The following is a 13,201-nucleotide window of genomic DNA, read 5'->3' as shown; positions in this document are numbered from 1 at the left end:
TATTATCAAAGACATATTAGATAACTAATGTTCAAGACTTTGTTCTACAGCTCGTTACATTGCAATAACTATATAAATAGGGATTGAAAATAGAATGAATTAGGACAGGCTCATATTTTGTTAGGCAGGCAGGATTCTTTGTCTAATAATTTTGTTCGCTCGCAGTATGTTTTTCTATACTTTAATTGTTTGCTTTACATATCCACTATCAACGATTATGATACTACACTAAAATCACTACTCTTCGTGAATAATGTCGTTGGGCATTTATTCATTTATCGTTCCTTCTCGCTCGTTATTTCCTTCGTTCACTTTTTGTTTTTGAAAATTACCGCCCCCCACTTTTGGCCTTAGCGTTTTTCTAGTTTTATCCTTCGAAAATCGCTGATTGCACGGCCTCCGAAAATGCGAAAGATGACAGCGATCTCGACTAATGCTCAAGATCCATCTACCTCCGGGCCTCGGTTATGCCGTTTTTCATCCTTAGCGGCTTCCGCATTTTCGCTCGACCTATTGTATTTTATGCCCTTGTCTGGGCTCCGCTTTGAAATCACCGAGGATCACTCTACACAAAGAAAGATGTTCCCCGTTAATAGAAATTGATTCGCGGTACTCCGTCGGTGTCCTTTCGCCGTAATATTCCTCGCTTTTGTTGTCCTTTGCGAAAATGACCAGGCGGAGCAAAGTTACTATCTTATCACTTGTTTCATCGTCGCCGTCATTGTATCAGTGTTATTTCCTCGCTTTATACTCATATCTATTTATTATAGCATGTATATAGATTCGTTTTCATCGTGTCTGTCTACTATCATCACCATCTGTATACGCATTTACTTCGCATCATCATCATCATCATCATTGTTATTATCATGTTTTACTTCGTTATTTAAGTATGTACAACAAGATTGCAAGAGGCAGTCGCTGTCGACTCAAATTGAGGGTCGAAGATCTTTTCCCTTCCTGCTCTCTCTTCTCTTCCATTCTCCATTCCGTTCTGCCTCTTCCACTTCGACTAATTCGGTTCTCTCTGTATCATTTCGTTTTTCATTAATATTAGCATTATTATTATTAAACTTTAACGATGCTCTCTGTGTCATTTTACATACGCATACGCTCTCTTTGTTTTTATATACTGGCACTCGTTCGTCCGCTTTCCAGCTTCTCTTCTGTCCTTTCTAGGTTTATGTCGATTTGTGGATTTCTAATCAATTCAGTGTCCACCCTTACGCGCTCGTCTAGTCATCTTACAATACAACATAGCTTGAGATTTCTCTTAGCAGAACTATATATCTATATACACAATTCATTACAGTTAGGAACCGGTGAGATAGGCGAAGTAGCAAAATTTCGCCAGCTCTTTAGGTTAGTTCTGTGGAGTAGGTGCACCTAATGGAATCAAAACCGGAAATGTGTTGACCTCGCTTCGAACTCAAATTCGTTTGAGAGTGGTGGCAGCGGCTGCGGCCGTGAGGGCTGCTTTGAGCAGCAGTAACTCCGAAGGTCCTCGGCATCGAATCCGTGGGTGTCTGGGCCTCAGTAATAACAACTGCAGCCTTGGTACGTGGCCAGCCAGGATGGAGAGCCTTGGCTTTCCTTTTAGCATGTACCATGCTGGTTAACACTGCGCTGCAACATCGGCGGTAACTCCCAGCGCGAGCGCTGGCTATCTGTTTGTCTGTCTCTCGGCATAATTTCTCTATTTGCATCCTTCAATTGGGTTAAATTTAGATTAGAGCTATCCTAGTTGCCCACACACTCCTTTCGATACTGTGACATGTACATATATTTCTGTTGCTCTCGAGGGGAAAAGGGTAAGTTGTTAATTTTTTCCTTGACCTGTCTCCCTTGTGTGGAAGACACGTGGCCCTCATTGTTTCGATCGCCTCACCGGGTTCATCGGTAACACAACGTAGCGCCGGCAGGTTAGCTCTCTTTAAACGGGCCGAAAAATACGGTGCCTTTTTTTCTGATTGGATCTAAAAACCGCGCCTTGGCGGAAGCGAGAATGAATTTAATTCATACTGGGGAAAATTATCGTATGCGTTCTGAGACATCTACAGGCGCTGTTACCTTGCTAAAAGAGTGCGAATTGTCCTAGTTCTTATGATTCATTGGATGGTCGATTGACTGTCAGCTGCTTTTGTTTTTTGGGGGGATCTTTCGGCATCCCCCTTTTAGATTGTATCTGAAGGCGTGAATGCCCCTTGACCACCTGACTGACTGACTGACTGAGGTTAGCCATCCCGATATTGGCGAGACGCAAACTAACTAGACGTAAACTAGACGTATATACCATTAGACACTGAATGAGATAATATTCTAAGCTACGAAGCAATAATACTGCTGCGGTGTGTTTTTGTCATCAAATGTTCTCATTTCTTTGTATTTTAAACTTCTCAGATTGACGCACCCATTGCTTGGTGATTATGGTAGATTTTTTGGTACTTTGGAGTGAAATCATTGTGGATTCTAGGGGCGTAGGACAAAAATCTGGATTCTAAGCTCTGCTGTCATGTCTGATATCTCGACAATGTGTAATGAGATTAATTAAATTAGGTAGCTTACTTTGTACGAAAATCGCAAAGTAGAATATCTATTTCAGTCTCCAACCCTCGAACGACAGAGAGATCCCGAGATCTGAATAGAGTTCTAAGACTAAAGGCTTAAGTTGAAAGTTGGACTGCCATAATGTCTAATTATAGAGTGACTTTGTTTTTCGACTAGGATACAGATTGGCCACCATTCACATGCCTAAGTAAATATTTGGGAAAGTAGAAAATATACAGATTGATACACATTTTTCACTCGCTTCTACCTCACTTAATGCCCTTGGCTTTCACATCATCGAGGCGTTTTTTTTTTTCCACCACATTTTCCAACACTTCAGAAGGGTCAACGGTGTCATATCTGTGCCCGTCATTCGCCGCCTTAACAAACGTGTAACAGATTGCTAAAATGCATCGTCAATGGCTTTCTAGCACTGTTAATACTGCTGTGTGAACAAACTGCTGTTATTATTATTATTATTTGCTATATCAAGTCGTTCGTTTGATCGACCGACCAAAACACAGGCTTTCTCTGCCTTTCTCATGACTCTTTTTACAGCTAAAAACCGACAAGGATGATGGTTTCCGTTCCCGTTTATCATGCCGCCTGTTTATCGTATTTGTGCATCAAAATTCGGTATAATTCTTTTGTTTTTCTCGTCTCAGTAATGTACAAAATTAGTTCTTCAGTGTTCGTCATTGTGTGGCTCGGGGTTGGGCAAGGCTGAGTACGGTAAACTAGGCCAAGCTGCTATTTTTACTTACTTAGAGTTTACTGATGTAAAATTTGAAAATAAGAACGCTCGAATGCTTGGTGGAAGTTCATCCTGACATGATCTCATATGAAAAAAATCTCATATTATCTCGTGAAACGGATTGGACAGCCTCGAAGAAATTTCTATAGAAAGATTGATTTGCCTATACGGTCCTAAAAAGGTGGGGAATGGAAGGGGAAAACATGCACGTGTTGGACGCGTCTGTGTATGTGTGGATTCGGTGCTTAAAGGACCGTTGGCTGATTATAAGCTAGTTGGCGTCTGATACATCTGGTAGAGCGACGGATGAAAGCCGTTATAACTATTACTCTCAGCCGGAGCGGAGCCGTGTAATGTCGAATCGGAGCTCATGTGTTGATTGCCTTGAGATTGCGGGGGCGTCACCGGGGCGCCGTATCCCTGTGCGAATTGCATCTCATATAGCTTGAGCTCGGCCTTGTTTTCAGCGTTGTTGATAATATTCGAAATGCTGAACGGGTGGTTCGTCGGATTGAAGTGCGGGTCGATCTTGAGCAGGGACTCGTGCGACAGGCCTAGCGAGGCCAGCTGAGGGTGCATGCCTTCCATACCGCCCACCCCGAACATCTGCTGCTGCTGTTGAAGCTGCTGCAGCTGTTGCTGTCCAAGACCACCTAGGCGACGACCAAGTCACGAGCAATGAGCGGTTAGGACAAAACTGAATGGAAGATTGCTGCTGGTCCCAGCAACACTTCTCCTACCTAGAATTGCGTTCGGGCTACTTTATAGATTAACGCCTAAAGGACGCCCAGGAAGACCCCAGTAGCCGCTTGAACCGGCCACCTTAAACCTCGAAGAAATGACAACATGTCGCTTCTTCAAGGGAAAAAAAGACAAACGTAGAAGGAAAGTGAGCGCAAGCTGAAGAAGAGATAGAAGAGAAACGGATGAGACACAACATCAACGACAATGAGAGACCAGAGAACGAAGGGAAGTTCTGTAAACGGCCGACTTACTCTGATGACCGGCGTGGTTCTGATTCCAAAGATTGTGCTGTTGCTGTTGTTGCAGGGTTGAGTCGAACGAGTTGTTCACGTGCGGATGATGTCCGTCAAGACCCGCACAGCCGTGGCCGGTGTCTCCAGCGGCGGTGTTCTGCGAGGTGTTCTGAAGGACACCGGCCTGCTTGCCTTGCTGCTGCTGCTGCTGTTTATGGCTCGGGTGACTCGTTGAGTGGCTGTGAGAAGATGACTTCGTTTGGTGCGCGCCGCTCGACCGCGTCAGGGGGTTTTCGCGTTTTTCGCACTTGAACCGCTTCTGACGGCGCAGGTAGCATCCGTTCTCGAACATATTGCCTGAGTCCGGGTGCAATGTCCAGAAAGATCCTGAAACGTGGAAAGGCGACAACGATCAGACGAAACAAATGTTTTAGTAACATCATAGCACGCATTTTCGCGTAACACTTACGAGCTTTATTATTGTTGATCCCAGTAGTCACTAATTATAAAATTTCCCTCTTCCTATACCTATCTGTGCTGCTTTAACTAGAAGAAGTGCATCAACCCATGTAAAGTTCTCGAGCTGATCAGCTAGCTATTGGCCCAATCAGACAATTCACAAATCAACCTTTACACTTCCCCCTCGCGCTGTTATTATAAACTCAACGTAATAAGTCTCTGTTGGAACTTGCACTCAATTGTCACAGTGATAAATACCGTCTTGGCTTCATTAATGGGCAAAGAAGCACTTGGGTCGCCTGCAACTATTTAATAAGCACTATTCAGTTATAGGTAAGTGACAGTAGCGCGGTCGGCTTCCCCAAATCTTCTACTGCATGCCTGCCACCAGCTGCATCGTCTATGCATATCTATGCACGCGTGCCTCGAAATCCAAGCGTCGCAGATCGCTAGCGTCAGCGTTATTCAATGAAGTTTCACTGCGGACAAACTGCCGATCGGAGCGAACCGGAAAACTTACCGTTCCATGCGATCGACTTTTGTAATAGTTTCAGTGACGAGAGTAGTGCGGCAGCCTTCCAGCGACGACAAGCGTTACTACCTCGATGTAGCGGCAGTAGAAGGAGCCGTCGTGACCGACCGCGCGATATGAACTGCAGTCGCGGGCTGACATAACAATAGAAACGATGCAAAATGCAAACAACGGTCCCAACGCATAAGCCGCCCTAACAGAATGTCTGTAGTAGTCGCTGAGATCATTTGTTGGCAAATTTCATTTTCGACGAGCGGCCACGGGTCAGTGTGTTCCAGTTCATCGATCTGACGCCGCACTGAACTTCAGTTCGATTGGAGCTTCGTCTTTCGGCTATGCGTCTGATTTGCCTTGTCACACAGCCAGCCTCTACCGGCAGAAAAAAAAAAGTTGCTTGTACCAATAAGATAGCAGGCCATGAAGAAAAAGAAGAAGCGTCCTAGTATTTTCACATTTTTCGCTCTCACATCTTTTGCCGATTGAACATACATACAGCCGCAATAGGAGAGGCGGCAGTAAAACGAAACAAGATAATCGCCCCCGAGAGTTAACCACGGACTGTACGGTCGGTGCGACGAAGACAGACGCAACAAGGCGAAAGGGATATGGCGGCGAAGGCTGAAGTAGTCTGTATGCAAACGGAAGAAACAGTTGACTGTGACCGGACTCGCCATCATCTTATTGTCGGATCGACATCGCCGTCGAACCGGCGCGCCGCTGTCCAGTGCTGCGATGGAGTTGTCAATTGGTCACGCTGTCACGTCACCATTTCGCGGACCAGAGAATCGACGTAAGTCGGCGAGATCCCCAGCAAGAACTGCCGAAACAGAGGGGACCCAAAGAACCGAGTGACGATGGAATATCGGAACAGATGCCATAGGATTGACATCACCAGCAGCAGCATTGGGACCAACAAAACCTGCACGACCGCCGCCGACGCCTCGTAATCAAACGCGATCAACGAGTGAGCGAACACCGTAAACTATGACGGCCGGATAGCTGCGAGAGACGGCGATATGTCGATTGGAGAATAGACGAACGCATGAAAGAATCAACGATAAGACCGGACGAAAAAAATGAGCAGACGGACAAATCGACTGACTGCGACTCAACAATTGCGAACTCAATTGTGGCAGGAGCCGCCGCTATTTGTGCATTTGGATTCGGTCGTTGTCTTTTTGCTTACTCGTTGATGTTTGTTTTACCGTTGTCCGTACGGAAAAGCTCTGCCGACCGGCGAATAAGCGAGCAATACGACCTCGTCATAATCAAACTTCGATTGGCAGGTAATTGGCTCACAACGATGAAAGAGCTTCAACGACAGTTTCAAACGCCGCCGGCGACAGAGCTCGTTGTAGAAATATGGCAAATCAAAGATCTAATACAAAGTCTGGTTGTGCTACTTGCTTGACTCGTTGCCCCAGTGCGCGGTTCATGAATCACCACCGTTGAGAATTTCAAACGGCATCTCCAACTATATGGAGGGGCTTACAAGCGTCGAGTATGTGCAGCTGCGCATGGCAGACTACCGAAACATAACCTGCTAGAGCATAACGAGCTCTAGCAAGATAATGCACATCAAGCGCCATGTTACTTCAATGCTGTGTACCACCCACATATGGAGCTGTAAAATTATTGTATACAAACGTTTTTCATATTTGTGTCCTTTCCGTGTATGATAGATTGCAGCGAGGAATTTGCCTTGATTTTCTAATATGGATGACGGGTTATTGCATAGACGACGCTGATGATATTTTGCACGTGCGACCTGAGACCTGCAGAAGTATAAGTGTCCCTATGAGCTGCTTTCCCCCTTTTCTTTCTAGGGCTTGGATTACAATGGCCGCTGTGTGTTGTCCAAATGAAAACCTTCATTTTCATCAGCGACCTCTCTTAGCAATAATCTGACGATGCGTGTAACGATACGCTAACCGAGGAAGCCCGGAATCGACAAGCTCGTTGGTATTCGTCACCCTCGGAACGGGAGATAACCATGGACTCGGGAGTGGGGTATTACGAGAGGTGGATAGGTACACAAGTTACAACAGATCTTCAGCGCGCACATAGTCAACCGTTTCATTTTAGATACCTTCAGAAGCCGGCATCGCCCTTTTCGGTGCTCGCTCCGATCCTATCTCGAGCAACCTCCGACGCAGGTGCAAAACCTCGCTTTCAAGACAGAGTAGACCTGAACTAAATAGCAGGATGCGGAACCGTCCCGTACAAACGAGCTAACCATCCCAGAACGCACGGATGACAAGCGCGGATCGGTGAACGGTCGATGTTTTCATTCTACCCTTCGAGGATCTTCGCGCGTTTTCAAGCGGCTTCGTGAAGGTTGGCCGTCTTCGGCCCTTTAGAATCGAAATTCTTTGGCTGCCTGGCTCATGGCTACGTTCCCGCTGCTATGAGTCTACAAAGACAAAGTGAGGCTTCATGGGGTGGAATCGTAAACGAAAACGCACGCGATAGAAACAGGTGAGCAGAGAGAAGGTGCAAAGGACTCTCACAATGACACAGGTGCAAGCCACCACGGGCCACGGATCGAAACACGATGGTGCCCACGATTGCTTTGAGCCTGGGGAAATCATTCCGTGCTAGATCGATCGAAACAACAAGAAAAACAGCTCGTGGCCATCCTCTTGAACCTAACGCCACCCTTTTGAACTGGACCCACTTTGGATGCGCGAGAGGTGATTAATGGAACGACCTGCACAAATGGAACTATGGATAAAGCAGGATTTCGACAAATTCCGTTTTGGTGGCGGGCCTTGGCCTAGAGATCTACTTTGACGTTGTTTGCCGCTAGGCAATTAGAACTTCAGTGTCGATAGTTTCTGTTCCTAGTTATCTCGTCTGTATTCTCGGTGATTAGGGTGAGCTTTGCAAAAAAGAAGAATCAAATCATCGCGTTTATCGAGTGCGAAGTGGTCATCCCTGCCACTCTGTATTTTAATCTAAATCATACGGTTCTCTGTATACTACTTTGCACTTTAGTCACGCTAACCTGTTCTAAGCTTAAGCTTCTAGCTTAACTTTTTTCTTCTGCACGATGGCTGGCGCTCGCACAACGTGCCCGCATCAGCATTGCAGATGCAATACGAGTCGACATAGCATTGTAAGGACTGAGACCGTCATGTAACGTACAAATGTTGGCCGCGTCATACAGCGCATCATGCCAACAGGCAGTTAAAATAAGTGGAACCGCACCAAGTTGCGAGCATAATGATCAGATCTACTGCGTCAACGAATACATGATGCATACATGTATCATACGCCAAAAACCATCCACAAATACACGCACCCACATACAGGCACATATAAAAAGAAACACACAAACCGGGTCACAAACGTTATCAACGAATTTGCGCGTATCACACGTCAAGCTACTTTTTTTTACCATCGCCTGTGTCACTGACTGTGCCTCCGCGACGGTATGTGTTTGCATGCGACATGACAAAACTCTGTCGGGAAATACGTCGGAGATTGCCAGCTCTTACTTCTTCCTCTGTTTTTATTTTCTTTCTGCCTGCTCGAAAGAGGTATGTTTGCCTAAAACAAACGCGACAAGCCCACCTACGTACCTACCCAAACTAGGTTGAATAACACCAGCGGATCGTAAAACTTCGAATTTAGGCTACCAGGTCGGCAATACGCATTCGTTAGATGTGCGGTATGCTTTACGCAATCGCTAGAGGCTTTTGACGGTCGAGTATCAGACAGCAGACGTCGTTCGGTGGCCCGAAGTGGGTGAGTCCAAAGTTCGAGAAGGCGAACTGGCAGTCAGGGAGATCGAAGTTGGTCTCGATGTTCTGTTCAGCGGTGGTGTGACACAGTGAAAATTGGACTGACGCATACGTTGATAAAGGGCGGCAAAACTAGCGAGAATAACGTGACAGGTTTCGAAAATTCTTAGTTGCTACCCAAGATCTGGAGACGAAAAAAATAGGGGACGACTTTCGTTCGTGTATATAGTAGATTCAGGTGATAATGTGAGGTGCGAGTAAAAGAGGCCAAGGTCACTTGATCCAGCTACGGAAGTCTGAAGCTGGCTAGGAACAATTATACAGGTATGGCGTCATGACAACTTAACGCTTGCAAACCGAAAAATATCTAGTGGCATGTTGGGCTGGGGTAATTACATGATGCTTCAAGCTGTACCATGTAAGAAAATACCCACCACAGTCGGACATTATCCGTGAACCTGAATAAAGGATGACTAGTTTTAGATCTTTCATTCTCATGTAAAACGATTTGAAGATATTAATTGATGCCTATTATTAGTGGCTCATACGGGACACTGCTACGACGAAGCAGAAGTTCACGTTGGAAGGCCTGCTAGTCTCATCATTTGGCCCTTTTTCCGTGGGTAGAAACAGTGTGCCTTTTTGATATGCATTCGCATCCATCTCGATTGTAAACTGGTTCCAAAAGCCCACCCCACTTTGAGCGATATCTAGCGCGACGCTATTTTTTACAGACAAAATATTCACGCTTGGGGTTAATCCAACGCCATTTTTCCGCCAATTTGCTTAATGGAATTTAATCATCAAGGCATCCATATCCCTTATAAGGAATAATGATAAACAAAAAATCAGTTCACTTCGTTTACCTTTTCCTGGCTTGTCCGGTGTCCGGGGAACTTTAACAAAGCAGTCATTGAAGCTAAGGCTATGCCTGATGGAGTTCTGCCATCTCTGCTGGTTCTGCCTGTAGTATGGAAACAGATCCATGATGAACTGATAGATCTCCGACAGGGTTAGCATCTTGCTCGTACTATTCTGAATCGCCATCGTGATGAGCGAGATGTACGAGTAGGGCGGCTTGGCGTGCGTGTAGCTCCTCCGGTACTTTTCGGCCTGTGCGGCGGTAGTCGGCCCCTGGGGCGGAATAACGGTACGATCTGGGTGAAGCTCCGGTGATTCTGACGACGCGTAGCCGCCCGAACCAACGCAGCCCAGAGCGCCCATGTCACCGGTGGCGCTTCCACCGCGCATGTCGCCCGTACTGCCCCCTCTCATACCAGGCACCGAGGGCGGTGGCGGTGATGCGTTATAGCTTTGCCCCATATATCCGCCCATGTAGGCGCTCTGTTGTTGGAGCTGGACCGCGGCCATACCACCGGGCAGGTCTTGGTAACCTTTGTGCTGTTGGGTGAGCATTCTCCACTGCTCCTGGGCCTGAGCGTGGGCCTGTACCGCCTGCGCCTGAGTCTGGGCGTCCTGTGCCGGCGGGCGATCGGGGCCCGGAGCCCACGACTCGGGCGTTGACGGTTCACACTTCACCGTGGCGGCTGGTCAAAGCCTACGTGCTGAAGAAGATTGACGGGGTTGTAATTAACTGCTGTTGTTGTTATGGTGACGTTGACGGTTGTGCTCTTGTCTTTGCTTGTTATCTTCGTTGTCGTCGTTGTCGTCGTCGTCGTCGTCGTCGTCGTCGTCGTTGTCGTCGTCGTCGTCGTCGTCGTCTGCGTCGATTTAGTTACTGTAACAGGTCTCCTATGCCTGAGACTCTGATCGAGAGCACCAACGAATTCCAAAAGTGAGTAGAGGACTAGCGCGACTACAGATCACTAATAACGGCTCAGTTTGTGCAGCCGATGATATATATAACGATATATCAGATCGCTGTTAATGGCGTTATTCTTTGCTGGTCTTGCACAGGTACAACGCACTCCGCGCGTATTCTATACGGTGGAAAACCACGTCAATTCATATTTCGAATCCCCTTCACAAACTTCTGTTCGCTTCTACGTTTTTCTTTTGTGTTTTCCCTATTTGCGGTATTCGCTTGGTTTTGTAGTGGGCAAAACAATTTACGCACAGATTTCGCACAAACGTAAAGGTTTGCTTCTTTCTCCACGAAGATTTTCACCGGACGCCCCAACTGGTGACATCACGAAATAGCTCGCTGCATGGGTGCAACAAGTAAACCAGCTCAACAACCGAACGACGTGCAATAACAAACTGACGAAGAAGACACAAAGTTAAACTGAGATCGTACTACGCTCCTTTAGGGAATTTCTAAGGTAGTCACCCTTACTTGTTTTCGTTCGTCTTCTACAAGATTACGACAGTGCTATCACATTGCACTGCACTGCGATCACTAAACAGCCTTCGTGACTCAGTCAATCGCCGAGAAAGATCGAAACAGCTGATCGATAACTATCGAAGTATATATAATAATGAGACCATTGAACGTAACCAATTAAAACCCACTGTTGAGTCGCACTTTTAGGTTACGCCGCTACTGGTAGACCGAAAACCTGCCGGCAGATCTTGCACACCGAACAGCGCTACGGTGTTATGACTAATCTAACCGTGATAATCGTGGAGGGGTCAACTTTTTGATTCTACGATCCACACACACACACACACACATGCAGACATACACGATTATTCTGCTGCTGCTGGTGTTTAGGCGTTTCACGGTGCTTCGCGGTAACGTCAGTACTAACTGAGTCGTACCTTCGATGGTCCCGTCAAGCTCACGAAACTAGGAGACAATCCCTGCTGATCCAACGGCTCTTCATTCTTGATCTCGCGCCGATGACGGTATAAGCAAGATGGCCTGGCCGTATGTGGATCGACTGACGCCGATAGACGCCGGCAGGGTGGTATACGTCGTTAGCGTTTTCTTTGGCCTGTTATTTCGCTATGCTTGTAGGCTAAGCCGTTGCAGCAATCATAGGCTAGCATATAGGCAGATGGTAATGCTAGGCTTTCATGCATGTAGGCAGGCAAGCTTCCTGGCTGGATGGTGGCCTCAAAGGCGCTCACTTTTTTCGCCCAGTCCTGCTCGCAATTTCAAAGTTCGATCGGTGTTGGCACCGTCGACCACTTCAGCTTAGCTGTGTGTATCTAATGTAAATATGAGCGCTGCTGCCTGTTTGCTCGGCACACAGCTCCCCCTGTCAATGGACAGGCTCCGCCTGTCCGCCCTCACCCGGCGAGCGGGATGCCCCGCCCTGGTGGCGGACCGGCCAAAGCGCGATGTTAGCTCCGCCTATTGGTCGCAGCCGCGGAAGTAACAGCAGCAGTAGCAGCAGCAAGAAAGAGAACGACAGATAGAGCGAGAAGCGGGACTAAATAGGACATGGCCAGCCCCGAACTGACCCAGCACACGAAGCCATGGCTGTGCCTTGGCGGTTCATCGCTGGTCCGGCTGGCCATCTAATACACGTCGGTCTCATAGTTTGCAGAGACAGACGACGGCTGGCTGTATCGCTGTGAGTGACACACCGACAAACACCCCTGAGGATGGCAGGCAGGGCAGCCACAGAGAACGACTACGAACGCCAAAGCGATATTCGGCGCACCAAGCAACACTGGAGAGCTGGCCAGAAAACCAAGAGACCGGTCAGAGTGACTGGAACCCGCAACAGCAAATGTAGACGAAGTTTTCTGGAAGGGTGCTGGAAGTTTGCTACGGAGGCCGAAACGCTAACTACACGCGATGATAACAGTAACAACGAGGACCCTATGCTTTCACGGTATGCAGCAGTAGGGCCATCATTGTCGCCTAAAGACGACGCAGGCGCGTCATCCTGCTTCTCCATAGAGCTTATATACGAGTAATAAGGTTGTTCACGATGGCCTGCAATTAAGCGAGCCAAATCGGTTGTTAGGTCGGCTTGTGTAGACGCTAGATCGAACCCACTTATACGCTTTTACCCCTTAGGGAAGCAAGCGGGAGCTCGGTAGGTAGGGACATATATCATTAGCTAGACTAACCAATGCTACGTTTCTACTACGTGTCCAGCGAGTGAGACAGTTGAAGCGGGACAACCGTTGGATCCAGAAAAAATCGTCAGTTTTGCCTGGGCTGCGGCCGTGTGCCCATGATATAACGCTGCTGACTGAAAGATGGGTCCAAGCCGACCCCAATGGCGGTATAATAAAAACAACGGTGTTTGAGAATTGAGACCCCAGG

The 13,201-nt window shown here is 47.3% G+C and overlaps 1 protein-coding gene across 1 annotated transcript; it reads right to left on the bottom strand.

The window, feature by feature from the left end:
* Window positions 1-251: 251 nt before the first annotated feature.
* On the bottom strand, window positions 252-12,131 carry LOC111251431 (silk gland factor 1-like). The gene is made up of 3 exons (XM_022807995.2): window positions 9,882-12,131; window positions 4,297-4,665; window positions 252-3,954 (listed from the first exon to the last, which is right to left on the bottom strand). The coding sequence occupies exons 1-3, from the start codon at window positions 10,429-10,431 to the stop codon at window positions 3,566-3,568; spliced, it is 1,308 nt and encodes a 435-aa protein (XP_022663730.1). The 5' UTR covers window positions 10,432-12,131; the 3' UTR covers window positions 252-3,565.
* Between the last annotated feature and the right edge of the window lie 1,070 nt (window positions 12,132-13,201).

The sequence above is a fragment of the Varroa destructor genome, unplaced genomic scaffold (assembly GCF_002443255.2).
Source record: "Varroa destructor unplaced genomic scaffold, Vdes_3.0 BEIS01000005.1, whole genome shotgun sequence".
Classification (NCBI taxonomy): Eukaryota; Metazoa; Arthropoda; class Arachnida; order Mesostigmata; family Varroidae; genus Varroa; species Varroa destructor.
The sequence above is the reverse complement of the archived record's forward strand: the minus strand, read 5'-3'. Positions and strand labels throughout refer to the sequence as shown.